The sequence below is a fragment of the Terrapene carolina genome, unplaced genomic scaffold, assembly GCF_002925995.2.
Source record: "Terrapene carolina triunguis isolate 2854851 unplaced genomic scaffold, T_m_triunguis-2.0 Scaffold247, whole genome shotgun sequence".
NCBI classification, from domain to species: Eukaryota; Metazoa; Chordata; order Testudines; family Emydidae; genus Terrapene; species Terrapene triunguis.
The window spans coordinates 4,341,447-4,359,648 of record NW_020664598.1 but is presented as its reverse complement, the minus strand read 5'-3'; the positions used below and the strand labels follow the sequence as shown (position 1 = coordinate 4,359,648).

The 18,202-nt window shown below is 50.7% G+C and overlaps 1 protein-coding gene across 1 annotated transcript in view; it reads left to right on the top strand.

Annotated features, from left to right (window-relative positions):
- The window catches only part of CSF2RB (colony stimulating factor 2 receptor beta common subunit), a 28,754-nt gene extending 14,534 nt beyond the window's left edge, over positions 1 to 14,220 (top strand). Inside the window, exons 4-11 of the mRNA XM_026657464.1 lie at positions 4,131 to 4,295; positions 4,386 to 4,546; positions 4,944 to 5,089; positions 5,196 to 5,367; positions 8,573 to 8,672; positions 8,954 to 9,023; positions 10,694 to 10,797; positions 12,264 to 14,220. Coding sequence (XP_026513249.1) covers positions 4,131 to 4,295; positions 4,386 to 4,546; positions 4,944 to 5,089; positions 5,196 to 5,367; positions 8,573 to 8,672; positions 8,954 to 9,023; positions 10,694 to 10,797; positions 12,264 to 13,521 — 2,176 coding nt within the window. The 3' untranslated portion in view covers positions 13,522 to 14,220. The remainder of the gene's footprint in view (positions 1 to 4,130; positions 4,296 to 4,385; positions 4,547 to 4,943; positions 5,090 to 5,195; positions 5,368 to 8,572; positions 8,673 to 8,953; positions 9,024 to 10,693; positions 10,798 to 12,263) is intronic.
- Positions 14,221 to 18,202: the final 3,982 nt, after the last annotated feature.

Below are 18,202 nucleotides of genomic sequence, written 5' to 3'. Positions count from 1 at the left end.
ATGGTCCTTAATGGGCCATCAAGAAGGCTAGGCAGAGCTAACACCAGCTTGTCTGGGATGTCACCCAGCAGCATAGCATAAGTTTGAAATACAGACAGTATAGAGCCAATATTCATAACTTCAACTACAAAATTGATACACACATATAGACAGCATAATCATAACCAGTAAACCATAACCTTGTCTAAGACACCCCATTTGACCCCCTTTATACAAGATTTTGGTGCCACTACAGGACCTTGGTTGCAACAATGATCTATATGGTCCCAGATTATATCAATAACGTCACACTCCATCCCATAATTTCATCTGCATCCCATAATGTTCTGTGTCCTCAACCTACAGCATGTGTGCCAAAGGTGGCACGTGAGCGGATTTTTTTAATGGCAGAGGGCGGGTCCCGGCCGCTGCTGAGCCTGCTGCCGGTCACTCAGCCAGCAGTGGGCTGAGTGGGGCCGGCAGCGGGCTGAGTGGTCTGGGGTTTCGTCCGCCGGCTCCTGCCAGCCAGGGTCCCGGCCGCTGGCCCACTCAGCATGCTGCCAGCCGGGGTCCCAGCCGGAACCCCAGGCCAGCAGCGGGCTGAGCGGGCCGGTGGCCTGCCATTAAAAAAAAAAAATTGGCTCACGTGCCCTCTTTTGGCACATGTGCCGTAGGTTGAGGACCCCTGTTCTAGTCCATACAGTGTATACTGTATGTACTGTACCTTATGGTAATTTTCACTATCCATGATTTTCCTCTTACGCGCTGACCTTAGAACCTAACCCCCGCCTAAGATGTGACTCCACTGTAGTGTAAAAAAAAATGTGGGGCACCGCTTTTTGGCCTAGTGGTTACACCGGCCCTGCATCCGGCCCTGCTAACTTGAATTCATTCAAATTAGTCAGAAGATCTCTGACGTGTTCTTTGTTTATTCTGATCTGCATCCCTTCCTCTTTATTATCTATGGTAACTTCACTAGTCATCCAGTCACATGTTATTTTTTGTGAAAGACTGAAGCAAAGGAAGGCATAGCTGCTCAGTGCCTACTATCTTCCATTACCAGCTCACCTTCTCCATTGAGCAGCAGGCCCACATCATCCCTGATTTTTCTTTTTCATCTGACACATTTGTAGAACTCTTTCTTGTTGTCTCTAACATGCCGTGCCAGATGTAACTCATTCTTGCCTTGGCTTTCTTGATTTTGTCCTTACACACTCACACTATTCCCATGTAAACTTCCTTGGTGACATGGCCCTCCTTCCATTTCCTGGATGGATCCCATTTGGTTTTTAGATAGGTAAAAAACTGCTTGTGCAGCCACATTGGCCTCCTGTGGCTCTTCTTATCTTTCTTCTGCATTAGAATAGCTTGATGTTTAGCCTCTAATATTACATCTTTTAGGAATGGCCAGCACCCTTTGGCTCCTTTTCTTCCTAATTGGTCTTTCCATGGGACCTGGCCTACTATTTCTCCAAGCTGGTTGAAATCTATCTTTCTGAAGTCCAGTGTTCTTGTTTGGCTGTTCTCATGTCCTCCTTTCTTAGGATCTTGAATTCTATCAGATCATGATCACTTCCCTCCAAGTTCCCGGCCACCTTCATGTTCACAACTAATTCATCCCTGTTGGTCAACACCGGGTCCAAAATGGATGACCCCCTAGTTGTTTCTTCAACTTTCTGAATCAGAAAGTTGTCCCCTACACATGCTAAGAATTTGCAGGACATATTATGTTTCGCTGTAATAGTCTTCCAGCAGATATCAGGGAAGTTAAAATCCCCCGTTAATATTAGCTCATGTGTGTTAGGTAATCTTGTTACGTGCTTGTAGAATGCCTCATCCACTTCCTCTTCTTGATTTGGTGCTGTATAATAGACCCCCACCATAACATTGCTACTCTGCTTTTCCATTTTTATCCTCGCCCAGAAACTCTCAGTATGTTTGCCATTCACTTCCTCTTGGACCTCAGAGCAAGTGTCTACATTCTTGATATACAGCACAATGCTGCCTCCTTTTCCACCCATACCTTTTCTTTTGGAACAAACTATATCCCTCTAATCATGAGAGGTGTCCTACCAAGTCTCTGTAATGCCAATTAAGTCATAATTTTCTTCATATACCATGACTTCCAGTCCATCCTGCTTATTCCCCATACTCCTTGCATTGGTATACAGACATTGAAGATATTTTGCAGACTGTCCTGTTGCTTTTCTTCTTGCCTTTTTAATACAGTTGTGGTTTCTATGATAATTCCTTGGAGGCTAGATTACTGTGGGACATAGAAAGGAACACTTCAAAGTTGTTGACGGCATTCACGGAGCAGCTGCAGATGATGGAGAGCTGGTTCTGGGTCTGAGAAACAAGCATTGACTGGTGGGATCACATTGTCATGCGGGTTTGGGATGATGAGCAGTGGCTGCAGAACTTTCGGATGTGCAAGGCCATATTCCTGGATCTATGTACAGAGCTCGCCCCAGCGCTCCAACTCAGAGACACCAAAATGAGATCTGCATGGACAGTGGAGAATAGGGTGAACAGATGTCCCGATTTTATAGGGACAATACCAATATTCAAGGCTTTGTCTTATATAGGCACCTGTTACTCTGCACTCCATCCCAATTTTTCACACTTGCTATCTGCTCACCCTAGTGGAGAAGTGAGTGATCTCAATGAAAAAAATCCCAATGGTTATAGCTGCCTGCTGTGTTCTGCATAATATCTGTGAAGCAAAGGAGGGAACGTTTCCACCAGGGTGGAGGGCAGAGATAGAATAGATGTCTGTTGAGTGGTGTGGGAAAATGTCCTACCGTGGTGGAAGAAATAAGGCAGCCCTCCCCAGAAACTTTCAGCAGGGGATTGCAGATTACCTCAAGATCATTATAGAGGATTCCTGGGACATCCTAGTGCACATAAACAAACTGTTCTGTGGGGACCCTTCTTCTTAACTCTAGAGGGGGATGAGAAGCGGATAGCAACACTACCTCTATTGGTTATTTCACTACCTCTTCTAGCATAAGTAAAAAAAGAGTAAATCAACAGATGTGTCCTGCTACTTCGGGGGTTCCAACCCAACAATTTCAAAGCAAACTGCAGCCTTACCAGAGGTTCCTTCCCCTGCATCAGACTCACCTCTGCTGGACTGTAGGGACTGGCTGGACTGCACAGGACTCAAAAACAGGTCCTGACTCACTGTGAGGCTGGAACCCCCAGACACCTGTTCTCCATTCTCCTCCTCCTCTTCTTCCTCCACCTCCTCTTCACTGTTCATAGCAGGGGCCTGTGACTCGGGCTCCTCTGAAATATCCACGGGACTCTTGGGGGTGGTAGTGGGGTCTCCACTGAGGATGGCATGCAGCTCTTTGTAAAAATGGCAGGACTGCGGCTACACACCAGAGTGATTGTTAGCCTCCCTTGCCTTCTGATACACCTGCCACAGCTCCTTGGCTTTCACACTGTGCTGCTGCTGGTCCCTCCTGTAGCCCTTCTCCTCCATGCCCCAAGTGACCTTCTCCTAGATGTTGACATTTCTATGTCTAGCTCAGAGCTGTGCCTGCACAGTTTCTTCTCCTGACAGACCCAAGAGATCCAACTCCCTCCCCATCCCCAGTATACTCCAGGCAGGAGCGCATCTGTAGCATGTAGCCAGCATGGTCAGCAGGGCAGTTGCTAGGCGTGCTCTAGAGCTGCTAGGTGAGCTCTCCAAGCCGGGCAAACAGGAAATGGAACTTCAAGAATTCACAAAGCTTTAAAGAGGAGGGATGGCTTCCTGTGTACCTGGCTGCTGAGCAATGGAGTTCAAAATGATGACCAGAGCGGTCAAAATGGGGCATTGTGGGACACCTCCTAAAGACCACTAATGGCTGATGTAAGTAACGCAGTGTCTACACTGACAATGCTTCGACCTAACTACATCTACCTAAATTCTATGCTGCTCATGGAGGTGGAGTTATTAAATCAGCATAGCAGGTGCTTTAAATCAGCAGGAATGAAATTTTAGTGTAGACATTTACTTAGTTAGGTCAACGTAAGCTGCCTTACATCAACCTAACTCTGTAGTGTAGACCAGGTCTAAAAGTATTCCCTTCTTCCCTCAATGTTACAATCAGTCCCCGCTCCACTGTCCTCCCCATCCCTCCCAACCCTGCCCCTCCCAGAGCTACACTAACCACTGGCTCCTCACTAGGGGATGAGGCTCAGCCCAAGAACCTTCGCTGCCGCTTCAATGGGGTTGATCGGCTAATGTGCAGCTGGGAAGTGAGGAGAGAGGTCACCAGCTCTGTCTTGTTCACGCTCTTCTACAGAACCCCACCGACATCAGAGTAAGTGACCTGCCCATGGCAACGTATGCCTGTCCTCCTGTATCTGACTATCCTTCCTGCTCACTCAGGCCTGGCTGCTCTCTTCCCCAGAGAGACAGAATGCTCTCCAGTCCATGAGAAGGAATTGCCTGGCAGCCACTACCTGCTCCACAGCTGTGAGATCAATGTCACCAACCCCAGCAGGCTGAGCCAGTACCTCATAACTGTCCGGCCCAAGAAGGAGGAGAAACTGATTCAAGCCTACCAAAACAGTGAGAGCCCATTTGGATCCTCTGCCCAGGGTTATCTGGAGGTTTCTCCTCCAGCTTAGGAAATGCTTGGGTTGGCAGAGGTGGAATGGTTAACAAAAGAGCTAGACAGTGATGTGTGGGTGGGACAGAGGGCTGGTAAAGGAAGCTCCCAGCACTGGAGCTCCTGACTGGCACCGACAGAGCACTGCTGCAAGGAGGTACAGAATGGGTGTGTGGAGATGAGATGTGTCAGATGGGGGCACCACTATTAGCAGTCCTTGGTGCTAGTCTGCTCAGGCAACAAGCTTCGCACCCGCATATCCTTAGTCCTGCCCACAACCCAGAGTGGGAAAGGGAATGGGCAGGAAGATAAGCTGGGAGATGGATGCATGTTCCTAACATGTTGTTTGTGTTCCAGTCAAGCCGCTTGCGCCTATCAACGTGACAATGACAAAGATGAAAGATCAGGAGTATGAGCTGAGATGGACAAAACAGATCCTAAGCTATGACCATATAGGCCAGAGATATGAATTCTTGTATTGGAAGACTGGTGACTCCTTGGAGGTAGGTGATGGTACTGCTGGGAGCCCAGGACTCTGCCAGGGAGGTGGGTGGATGGGACAGAGAGTTCCTCACCCCTCCTCCATCTCTTCTCCTCTTCTCTTCACAGAATGCCCAGATTGTAAACATCAGCAATGACAAGCCTCCCTTCATCATCACCCTGCAGATGCTGGAGCCCTCCACACACTATAGGGGAAAAATGCGGGCGAGGGTGCACTCGGATACCTACACGGGGCCCTGGAGCGAGTGGAGTGAGGACTGCACCTGGGAAACTGAGAGTGGTACATCCCAGCTGGGCTACTGGCTTGGGGCTTTGGGGGAGGGGGTCAGTTCCCTCCCTAGAGAAACGGGTCCCGTGGCTGGAGTTTCAGGGAAACTGAGGTTTCATACACTTACTTAAGCAAAGAGCCTGACCAGGGTCCCCTTGGTACCTGGCTGCATGCTTCAGATCACAGAGAAGGAGTATAATTGGCTTATCTGAATGGGATCCCAGGGCTGCCATTCTCCATGGGAGCAAGAAAACTATATGAAAATCAGGGGCTGGAAGTGGATGCACTAGGTGAGGAGGGAAGGGGGCCTCCACAAGGAAGATTAGAAGCATGAACTGCCTACATTGTCCGAGTGTCGTACAGCGGATTTAGTTCCATGATTCCCAGGAAAATTAGGGAGGTGTGACATTCCCCTCTGGTGTTATATGGACTGGTGATCTGCTAGGTCACTCCAATCCTTGACTCTGGGAGCCAGCCTTACCCTGCTCTGCTGTGAGAACCCCCAATCCTGGGCTGTTCACACACAGCCTCTGGCATGTAAGCTGCTCCCAGCTACTTGCAACCAAAAGACACTAGTCAATATCTCCGGTCCCAGACACAACCCTAGGAACCTCCATCTTGCAGTGTCCAGTTATGCCTGCTGGATGCTGCAAGCTTATATGAGTTTGTCAATTTAACAAAGAAATTGATATGTACCAGGCTTGTTTTCCCAAGGGGAGACTCTGACATGGTTCAAACCACACACACTGCTTCAGGTAGAATAAACAAACAGATTTATTAACTACAAAGATAAATTTTAAATAATTATAAGTCAAAGCATAACAAGTCAGATTTGGTCAAATGAAATAAAAGCGAAATGCATTCTAAGCTGATCTTAACACTTTCAATGTACTTAGAAACTTAGATGCTTCTCACCACAGGCTGGCTGGTTGCTCTTCAGCCAGGCTCTCCCCTTTGATCAGCGCTTCAGTTGCTTGATGTGGTGTCTGTAGATGTAGGTGGAAGAGAGAGGAAGAGCATGCCAAATGTCTCTCTCTTTTATCATGTCCTTTCTCCTCTCTTGGCTTTGCCCCCTGCACCCCCCTTCAGAGTCAGGTGAGCATTACTGAATCTCTCCAACCAAGGTTGAGCAATTCCCCTGGTGTGGCCTCATGCAGGTGAGTCACTGCATTGTAGCTCCCTTGCTGGATAATGGCTGTTGATGGGTTGTTTGACACCCTGCCCGGGCGCTGGTTACTTTCCTTGCTGTTGCCTCTGGGGAGCTAATATCTGGCTGATTCTCCTAATTTATAGCATGGTTTAGTGACAACCATATTACACAATTATAATAACTTCATATGCATTAGTGATATTGTGACAGACCCAGACCAGTGGGGTACAGGAGTCTGGTAGAGGGCAAATATACTGGTCACTGGATGAGTAGTTTTCTGTTCCCTGAGTGACCAGAGCAGGGGCTGCACTAGAGTAATCAGGAACCTGCTAGAACCAGTTAAGGCAGGCAGGCTAATTAGGACACCTGGAGCCAATTAAGAAGAAGCTGCTAGAATCAATTAAGGCAGGCTAATTAGGGCACCTGGGTTTTAAAAAGGAGCTCACTTCAGTTTGTAGTGGGAGTGTGAGGAGCTGAGAGTGAGAGGGTGTGCTGCTGGAGGACTGAGGAGCACAAGCGTTATCAGACACCAGGAGGAAGGTCCTGTGGTGAGAATAAGGAAGGTGTTTGGAGGAGGCCATGGGGAAGTAGCCCAGGGAGTTGTAGCTGTCATGCAGCTGTTACAGGAGGCACTATAGACAGCTGCAGTCCACAGGGCCCTGGGCTGGAACCCGGAGTAGACGGCGGGCCCGGGTTCCCCCCAAACTTCCCAATTGACCTGGACTGTGGGTTCTCCCAGAGGGGAAGGTCTCTGGGCTGCTCCCCAACCCACATGGTGAATCTCTGAGGCAAGAAAATCTGCCAATACTGATCTGTTCTCAGAGGGTTGGTCTACACTAAAACTGTAAGTCGACCTTAGTTACATTACTTCAGTTACATAAATTATGTAAATTACGTAACTGAAATTGATGAAACTTAGGTCAGCTTACAGGAGTGTCTACGCCATAGAATTATAGGACTGGAAGAGACCTCAAGAGATCATCTGTTCCAGTCCCCTGCACTCATGGCAGGACTAAGTATTATCTAGACCATTCCTGACAGGTGTTTGTCTAACGTGCTCTTAAATATCTCCAATGATGGAGATTCCACAATCTCCCTTGGCAATTTATTCTAGTGCTTAACCTGTGCTTCCTAACCTGACAGGAAGTTTTTCCTAATGTCCAACCTAAACCGCCCTTCCTGCAATTAAAGCCCATTGCTTCTTGTCCTATCCTCAGAGGTTAAGAAGAATAATTCTTCTCCCGCCTCCGTGTAACAACCTTTTATGTACTTGAAAACTGTTTTCATGTCCCCTCTCAGTCTTCTCTTTTCCAGACTAAACAAACCCAATTTTTTCAGTATTCCCTCATAGCATGTTTTCTAGACCATTAATCATTTTTGTTGCTCTTCTCTGGACTTTCTCCAATTTGTTCACGTCTTTCCTGAAATGCGGAGTAGAGCAGAAGAATTACGTCTCTAGTCTTGCTTATAACACTCCTGCTAATACATCCCAGAATGATGTTTGCTTTTTTTTTTTTTGCAACACTGTTACACTGTTCACTCACATTTAGCTTGTGGTCCACTATGACCCCCAGATCCCCATGCTGTGTCGACAAGAGACGCTCTCCAGCTGACTTACCGTCCGCCTCTCAGGAAGGCGGCGTATAGATGTCGACGGGAGAATGCTTTCCCATCAACTTAGCAGATCTTTACCAGACTCACTAAATCTACACCTCTACATTGATCGCAACAATGCTGATTTAGCCAAGAGTATAGACAAGCCCTCAGCCTGAACTTCACTTTAACAAAGTTCTTTGCTCTGGGAATTTCTTTAGGTTTTTTTTTAAATAGCCCTAACATGAGACTGGGGAGAACAGGGGCTTGAGGATCATATCCCCTTTAGAACTGGGTGAGTATTCCATGGTTTAACAGACCTGTCAGTTAGGACACGTGACTTGATAGGCAACCTACATTTTCCTGACCTCAATATCATCCCTCAAGAGCATCCAGAATGTAAGGTTTGATATAGAATGAAGCTATTTTCTGTTGCTGTCTCTTTCTCTCTCTCTCTCTCTCTCTCTCATTTAGCTGCCTCAGCTGGGTCACAACTGATTCTCCCATTGCTGGTCCCAGTCTTCATCATCATGCTGATAGCCTTTGGCTGGTGTGGTTATAGATGCCTACTCAGGTAAGTCTGCACTGGGAGTTGGAGATATGCCAGACACATTGGTAGAGTGAGTGCAGGGAGGTGCTGCATGGGTACACCCCTATCCTTGATCTAGGGCTTAGTTGAGCTCGAGATATGCCTGGGGTGCAGTGCAGAGCTCTCTCCATGTCAGACAGCAGTTTGAGTGTAGGGCCATGGAGTTTCAGGACCTCTGTGTTGACAAGGGGGCCCAGGGTAAGGCTGTGTGTCAGGTGTAGCCTCCCCACAAGAGAAGTGACCCTGCAAACTCTGTCTTATTACAGCAAGAAGAAAAAATGGGAGGAAAAGATTCCAAATCCTGGCAGGAGTCAGCTGCTCCAGAGCTACCTCCAGGTAAGAGAGAACTGAGCTTTCCCCTACTACACTTTGGCCTACTCCAGCTGTAAGAGTATCCCGGCCCTCTGGTCAGATGACTTGACAGAGTCCTGCCCCTTCTGGCCAACCGAGTTCTTTACCAAGTCCAATAGAACTGTAAACAAAACAAAACCCTCAGCCTGGCTGGGCTCAACTGGCCACCTCGGCCTCACAGGCCTGCCTCCACTACAGCTTATCCCCACAGCTTGTCTCCAGGTCCTGTGCTTTCAATAGCGCCGCTGTCCAGGGGCTGGCACGCTCCTTCCCTCGCTCAGGGGCTCAGGCAGGTTAGTGCTTTTCAGGGCCCCTGTCTCCTGTCAGGCTTCCCACTCACCCCTGGAGTAGCCTCTCTGCTCTGCCTCCTCCCTCTCAGGCTACTTCCCACCTCCTCTCCCCTGGGTCTCCTTCCTCCCACTAGCCTCACTCAGCTCTTTATGGCCACAAGCCCTTCTCTTCCCCACCTGGGCTTTATTTCTAATTAGGCCTGGCCCATCCTTCAGGTTCAAGCAGGCAGGTTAATTGGCCTCTCAAGCCTTTACCCTTTCACAGCAACTGTAGGGTAAATACCCCATTACATTGTCTGAGGACACTGCCCATCGGTGCATCAGAGAAGCCCAGGAGATAGCAGTATTTTTGTCACTGTGTTTTACCTTATGCTTGTGAGCGCCCCCTCTCTGGCTGATACATGATGGTAATTATTCAGTTTTGAACAGGGCAGCACCCATCTATCGCGGGTGCCCCCTTCCTGGTTGGGTGTGACCCTGCTTTCTTTTCAGTTCTTACAATGGTGTGGTACCTGCCTCTCACGAGCACCCCCTGCCCTCGGCCGAGTCACACGCACTGTCAACACTTCGGGGGTATACAGTCTCTAGTTCTTGCTCATGGCCCTGGTATGGGGCTGTAGAACCAAGGCTTCCCCCCAGTGGCATTGCCTTCTTTAACAGCCCAAAAGGGGCCCATCTCGATACCCTTGGTTAATGTCTTTTTGGCAGCTCTCCCTGGCCTTAATCTTCAACCAGACCAGCAGGGCCCATCATGATACCCTCGCTGGGTCTGGCTAGGTTCTGGGCTCAGTCTGCCCGCACTGAGCTGCCCATGGTCCTGCTGCTCTTCCTGCCTAGGGTGACCAGATGTCCCGATTTTATAGGGACAGTCCCAATTTTGGGGTCTTTTTCTTATATATGCTCCTATTACCCCCCACCCCGTCCCAATTTCTCACACTTGCTGTCTGGTCACCCTATTCCTGCCAGCCATGCACCCACTTCTCCCTCTTCAAGCTCCCGGCAGCAACTGACTGCTATGCCCCTGCTGCTTCCTTTTATATGGCCCTTCTGCCCCCGATTGGTCACTCCAGCAGCCCCTCCGATTAGCTGCTCCCCTGCAGCCACTCTAGACTGCCCGGAGGACTTCTCCTCTGCTCTTTTTTGGGGCGGGGGGGTGAGGCAGGGCCATGAGGCTTCCAGCAAGGGGCCTCCAGACCTACTTCCCCCATCAAACCGCCACTCCCCAAGAGCAATGTTGCCCCCAGGAGGGGTTAAAGTGCTACCACACACTGTGGTATCTCCACTATGCGGCTTCTGGCTCCCCTCTGCCCTCAGGGAATCAATCTCTGTGTGCCAGGAATGCTATCTGCCCTTGTCTCTTTTCAGAAAATACCGCTCGGGATTTCATTGCCAAGCAGCCAGCTGGACTTTGGCAAGCAGGGCCCTTCCGAAAAGATGGATGTGGCCAGCTGCATCCAAGTGCTGGATGGGTGAGTGGTCGGTGCACTGCTCACTGGTGATACTCTCCGAGACGTTACTTGGAGATGGTGGCATCTCAGTTCCTGTGGGTGGCTGATCCCATCAGGGAGGGGTGGCAAATGTAACTGGTGTGAATGATAAACCTTGGCACATCCTCCACATGCACATCTGGAAATGTCAATGGATGGACTTGCAGCCCCTGGTCTCCCTGGCTCCCTGGAAACACCAGTCCCAAACCCTGAGCCCTTCCTCCCTCATCTCTCCTTCTGGAAATGGGCTTGCCTCAATGCCCTTGATTTCCCAATCAGAAAATGGAGGTGGATAAGCACCCCCAGCACACAGATACACACACGCCCCCTCCCCCACATGCCGTAACTCCCTGTCATCTGGAAGTGAGGTCCTCACCACTCTTGGGGCCAATTCTGGGTCTGGCAGCATACAAGAGCCAGTAGGAGCTGCAATAGGCCAGAGGATAATTCATCCAATGCAGAAGTGTGGGGCCAATGTAAGAAGACCAAGACTGCCCTCCTCACAGCTCCTGGTGTAGGGAGGTTGTGCTGAGGCAGGGTACCCATCATGCTCTATGCTGTGAGGGATTCTGGGTTAAGAAGAGTAGCCTGAGGAAGGCTGTATTCAGTTAGAATAGCCTGAGACCCAACTTGGAGACACTTATAGCTGTACTCCTTCTCCCAGGGCTTAGAGGGCTGCAGCCAGGTATCCTCTCCCCTTCCAGGCTGGGGGCAAGAGCTCTTCACCCTCCTTGAGCCGTCCCTGGCCACCCTAGCCCCTGGCTGCCAGCGCAAGCCCCGAGCTCCAGGCCACCGGAAGGAGCTGAGCCCCTGCCAGCTTCAGGGGGGAGCGAGGGCACGGCCTCAGGGTGGAGCATGGGCGAGGCCACAGCCTGGGTTAGGGTAGGCTTAATCTCCCCTGGTCTTTGATACCCGCCGCCCATGGGCGGGTGCCCAGCCATCACTGGTCACTTTTGGAAAGCGCAGGCCATTATTTGTATTTGTTTGAACCCCCATCTCTCCTTGCCTGACCCCTCCCTTTCGCTAGCTTCTACCTCAGTGGCTGTAAGCTCCTTGGGGCAGGGGCCATGTCTTTTTATAAACTCTGCCAAGTGCCAGGCAAAGGTCTGGTGCTATATAATGTGGGTGGTGGTGATCACAGTCTCTGTAGGGTGATGTGCTGCTTGGGCCCCTTAGACTCAAGAAACACAGAAACTGCCAGACTGGGTCCAGCCAATGGTCCATCTAGTCCAGTATCTTGCCAGGAACAGATGCCGGTGCCAGCTGCTTCAGAGGAAAGCACAAGAAACTCTGCCATAGGCAGTTATGCGATAATCTGCCCCAAGGGAAAGATTCTTTCTAACCCCCAGAAGACCTTTCTCCCAGGGGGCCCTCAGCTCCACTCCCTGTCTGTATGTGATGTTCTCTGCAGGGTGACATCTCTGATTCCTCTTGTTTCCCCCTTGCAGACCGATGAAAGTTAGTTCAGCAGAGCTCCCTGCAGCCGTGGCCGATAGGAGGATGTGCTTCCTTGGTGCACCGGACCCAGAGAACCCGTATCAGACTCTTGAAATGACAACTCCAGCTCCACATCCTGCAGCCCCGGCTGGCTGCCATTCAAGTCAGGGCACCAATCAGTCCCTGTCACCAGCCACGCTCCCCTGGAGGAGCAGTGCTAAGGTCACTGCTTCTCAGGCACCCATGTCCTGCTTTGACTTTAATGGTCCATACTTGAACCTCCCCCATGGGTGCTCTCTGCCTGACATTCATCAGGACCGGGAAACTGCCCCACTGGGAACCAGGGGGAGGCTAGCGTCCCTGGAGTATGTGTCCCTACCCCAGGGGGCCTCTTCCCAGACCCTGCTGGTGGGGGAGGAGAGAGAAGCAGCTCAGCTCCACCCCGTCTCACTTCCTGCTCAGAAAGAGATGAAGCAGCCCCTTGCTGGAAGGCAAGAAGGGTCACAAGGCCAACCAGCAGGTGAGGAAGTGGCACAAGGGGACACCGAAGGTCAAAAGTCACAGATTGCTGCCATCTTAAACAACTCCTGTCAGAAGTGGCCAGTGGGATACGTCACCACGGAAGATCTGTCACTGATGTCAGCAAGAGATTCTGCCCATCTGTCCCCTGCACTGGCCCCGCCGGAGAGAATGCTCACTGCTGCTGCCATGTTGTCATCCAACCCACAACTGCCCCATGCCACGGAGGGCACCTCTAGCCCTGAGTTGGGCCCTGAAAAACCTGGTGTCACAGTCCCAGTTCCGTTTCCAGCATCAGCCAATCTCTCTGGATTTGAGAGCTATGTTATGTTCCCCAAGGCACTCTATGGTACCCCAGAACCCATCAGTTTTTCCCCACCCATCCTCTCAGAGGGGGTTGATTTTGCTAAAGCAGAGTCTGGGCAAGAGGACAATGTGGTCATGTTCAACCCCGACGGCACCGGGCCAGTTTTTCTACGTCAGGTGGGGGAATACTGCTTCTTTCCTGGCCTCAAACCTGGTGAGAAGACCCCCGTGGGTGAGAAAGACCCCCTGGCTGATCAGACATCAGAAGCCAGACAGGCATTTGGAAAGCCGCCCTGTGATGGAGGATCTGTCAATGGCAAGCGAGAGCCTGCACTTCACATGCAGGCCATTCAGCTCTTCAAAACCCTGAAGTGTGACGATTACTTTGTGTTGCCTCCGTGGGCAGGACAGGAACCAGCTGTCAGGGCCAAGGAACTGTGCTAGCGCTGTGAGAGGACTGGTGAGGGCAAGAGAGGTGAATGGATGAAAAGTCCCCCACTCGAAGCATGTTGCCTCTTCTTGTCATCACTGTTTCCCCTCCCGAACCCAGGCAGGAAAAACACAAAGGGCAATTCTTCTTTCCAGCCCTCCTTCTTCCAAAGTGGGTGGCAGATGTCAATCAGCACATGTCCTCCTCAGCTGTATCAGTGTACTTGGCTAGAGAAACCAGGAAACCTATCCCCATTGGAGAGATCTGCTCATTACACGGAGCTCTAGTCCTCCTGCCATTATCATGTAAGTCTTGCCATGCTTCTGCTGCAATGTAATGTTGAGTTCAACACAAACTTCACGGCATGAATGATCAAATGTCATGTCATGGATAAGATTCTGGTGCAAGCACCTGGAATGAAATGCCTCGCATTCTGAAAACAGATCTAGGTTATTTAGAGAGATAATACTCATCCAGAAGAATTGGTGTTGGAAGGATGTAGATACCAAGGAGGGATTGGAATTGTTAAGGATGGGACAATGTGGGTCGGAGTAAAGGGGTGAAACAGCAATGGGGAAACTTGGCTGCAGCTGAAGAAACCTTTCCTACCTGTGACTCTGTCCTGCAGAATAATGTCTCTAGGGAGGTGGTGGAAGCCCCATCACCAGGACACACAAAACCAGACTGGACAAAGACAGGGAGGATATATATTATTGCAGGGAAAACTGGAGTTGGGGCAGGGGAAAGGTTGTGGGGGTGGACAAACTATGGTCTAATGGATCTCTTCTATCTCTAATTGCTCAAATACTATGACATGCTGGATTCCCAGTACACTGGCTGTTTGTAGAAGACGGTAGCAGCTAGCTAGCTGCTTTGGTGAGTGTTAACGGTGCCAGGGAAAGAGAACTCAGTTCTTTCCTGTTCATTTCTGCAAGGGAAAAACATTGGCTCAGAGCTGCCACCCAGTGATCAGATCTAGCAAAATCATCTCTCTCAATCCATGGGTCAGCTCTGTTACTGATTGAGTTGGATGTGTCACCTACCAGGTAGGATGTTTGAGTCTGACTTTTGTGTATTTGTGTGACATGGCTGATAAGGGGAGTGTAATGGGGCAGCTGCCCCACTCCAAAGTAAAAGGGATTAAGAGCAGCTGAGGGAGGCTGGTGAGGTAGTTGGCCCCAGGTGTGGCAGGCTTAATCAGGCCACAGCTGGCCCTGATAAGAGGACAGGAGGCCAGGAGCTACAGAGGAGTCTCACTCTAGTCTTGGAGTGGGAAGGGCTAGCTGCCTGGGAGCAAGGTACCTGGAAGTGGAGCAGTGCTGGGGAAGGGCAAAGGGAGCTCCAGCTTAGTAAAGCCCCAGGCTGCAGGCCTTGGTGAAGGCCTAGAAAGATACTGGGGCTACAGAGGTGCAGCCTGGGAATAGGCCGAGGCAGCTGGTCCTAACCCCTTGAAGAGTGGCCATTACAGACTGCAGTTTGCCCCAGTGAGCGGGGGCTAGATGATGGCTGGCAGTAGCCACTGAGGCAAGGTGGGCTTTGAGGGTTGGGGGTTCCCCTGGGGAGGGGAGACCCAGAGTGTGGGAGTACTGCTGGGGCAGAACCCTGAGGTAAAGGGCACTGGGGTCTAGGAGGGACACGGGGACAGCTGCAGGCAAGACACTGGCCTACAGAGGGCACGCTGTATGCTGGAAAAGAGCTAATTCCCAGATGACCAGTAGGAGGCGCTGCTGCAGCGAGTCTCAATCCGCTACAGGGAGAAAAGGGCAGTTCTGGGAGTTTGTTTCAGGTTTTCCTGCTATGTTGTTTGGATGCTGCCAGGCCTGCATTGTTCAGTGTAATTCTTCTTTTGGATAATTTAAATTCTGATAAACTCATTCATTTTTAAACTTTAAGATATGTGAATAGTGAATTCATTGCTCTTGAAAGCAAGGGGCCGGCAGCACTGTCCCAGGCTGACCAAGCGTTCCCAGCCCAACTCGTTCCTGACTCGTTACACGCCTTGTTAATCCAGCCCTGAACCTTTCATGAATGGAGAAGGCCACGTTTGCCAGTCTGTGCTGTGGTTTTTTTAATGTGTCTATGCAGGCATTAGAATGAAACCATAAAACCCCCGTGTATTAACTCTGCCCCTGCACCCAGCAGCCCGGATGTGTATCAACTTGCTATGTCCCTGAGCTGCCCTGTTTTCTATCCCAGATAATCTCTGTAGGCCTGTGGGAGCCCTGTTGGCCTAGGCACTGTACACATGCACAGGGTGACGCAGTCCCAGCTCTGAAGTGCTTACAATGTCATTTAAGGCAAGACTCTACAAGTGTGAGACTAACTGGAGGAAGGATAAGGCCAATACAGGTAGTAATATAAGCAAGCAGTTACATAGGCCAGTGGTGGGCATAACTAATCATTGGACCCTTTCCTTATTTATATGAATAAATAATTATCAGCCATTCTCACTGACTCGCTACCTGGCTCTCAGGTGTGAGCAATTTCCTGTAAGCTGCACAGGAGAAATTGGTTTATTATCCAAAACTCATGGTCTCGAGCAAACAGAAATGCACTGCCTCTGTTTGCATAAAGCACAGGGCAGCGTCCTCGGCTGGCCGCAGACTCCGTTCTGATCAGGGGGGATGCTTGTCTGAGATTCTGTTTTTGCCACGCTTGCTCATGTTGTGTGGCGCTGTACCCAATGTGCTATTCTAAGGCTCACGAGTGGCAGGATTAGACGCTGAGGTTTTACGGTCAGAATGCTGAAGCAGCAGCATAGGCTCCACCACTAACTTGCTGGGTGCCTTGAGGGCTGCACTTAATTGGACATGTAGCCTCCTTCTGCATCAGCCCAGGCATGCAGTGTGCAGAGTGGTGATGTCCTAGGGTGCTTTGCTACTTGGCTGGAGATAGCATGCTGAGGCCTGTGCACTCTGTGCTGAAGCATGAGGAAGCCCAGTAGGAGATCTCTGTGACCTGCATTTTGGCCCCCATTTTTAGTCAGTGAGCAATTCTTTCTCCCCCACACCATGTACCTTGGAACAGCAGAACCTGTCACGGTTAATGATTGAGAGTGGGAGATAATCCTCCCATAGTTACCGCTGGTTACATTTTAACCTCATCTATTTGCAAACCTCTGGCATTCCACTGCAGTCAGCATGCTCTGACCTAATCCCACTGACAGATAGTGGGGAAACAGCCCTAATTTGTGCCCAGAATCAGTTCACATCTGCGGCAAAATAATCAGCAGTTCCAAGCCTGGAGGTGTGGCTGGGCCCAGAGGTGCTGGAACAATTTGCATAGTGGGGGGTGCTCAGAGCCACTGAACCAAACTGTAAACCTTCTATCTGATGGAAATCACTTGAAGCCAGGGGGTGTGGCAGCACCCCCAGCATCCCTAGTTCCAGCACCTGTGGCTGGGGAAAGAGAGGGCCCCTCTCCCCTTGCAAACTTTGGCAAGTAGGTGATCTGTGTAGAGCCGGCAGGAAGGAACAAACACTAGAAGCCCCTGGGTTCTCTGAGGAACCGTGTCAGACAGAACAGCTGTGAGCAGATCTTAAACCACCATGGCACCCCCAACCAGCAGACAGTGTTACTGCGTGACACCCCCTTGCCTGCCACGGTTCATCTCCTCCCTTCTGAGGGATTAATTCCCATTTGGATTTACTATCTGCGGGTGGACCTGGACATCAGAGCACCATGCAATGCTGGCACCTTCCTGCCCACAGAGAGACGTTGTTATAGGGGATGGTGGGAGACAGGGCTTGGACAAGTAGGAACAGCTTGTCATAAAAGACCCCAAAATGATCCTTCTCACTCTGGGGTGACCTAGCAGCATGGCGAATTCCAGGGGCCCCCAGGGGTCCCTCTGCAGCCTTCTGGCTCCCTTTTGGTGGGATGGGCTTTTTGGCATTGGTTTGGGTTTTGGAGCTCCTGGGTTTGGCTGGGTGACCTGCACCCTCCAGTGCTGAGGTGAGTGTTGGCAGGTTTTCCCACAGTCACTGTAGGTCGCTGGCCATGCAGGAGCGCTCCAAGCGAGTCTCAGTCTAGCCGCCTTAAAGCAACACAACCAGAATTATGAGAGGGAAGGAAATTGCCTCCTGCCTCACAGTCTCAGCCCCTGACAGGGACAAGAGTTGCACCTGGATGCTGTACTGAGAGTGACTGGCCCCCTAAAAACACCTGCGAGAGTGTGTTCCCACAGAAAGGGCCCACAGACTGACGGCTTTCTGCCTGGTTTGTATATCTCACCAAGCCCCCACTGTGCTTCCAGCTGTGCCGGAGAACTGTGTACAGAATCCAGGGGAGAGACGGAAAAGGGGCTGGCAGCCATCAAAGTGCCATCCATGGTCATTCAGTCATGGGCATCCTCCCTCCACACACATGCACGCACACACACATTCCAGCCCTGCTATTTCCTAAACGCTGTCCCCAGTCTGCTGGATAGTCAGTCTTCTTGTTCCTTCAGTCCTGGGCTTCCTCTCTGCACCCCCACACTGCTCCCCCCAGTGCCCTCCCCCATCCCCAGTCTCCCCCTGCAGGGATTCCATGAGAACTGTTTCCATGGCCATTCAGTCCTCTCACACACTGCTGCCCCCAAAGACTCTCCCTCCCTTTTCCTGGGATAAGAGGCTTTGCCATTGTGTTTCTGCCGGCTGATTGCCCAGGTCTCTTCCTGCCACTCGTATTGCTGATGCTCAGCAAGCACACCGA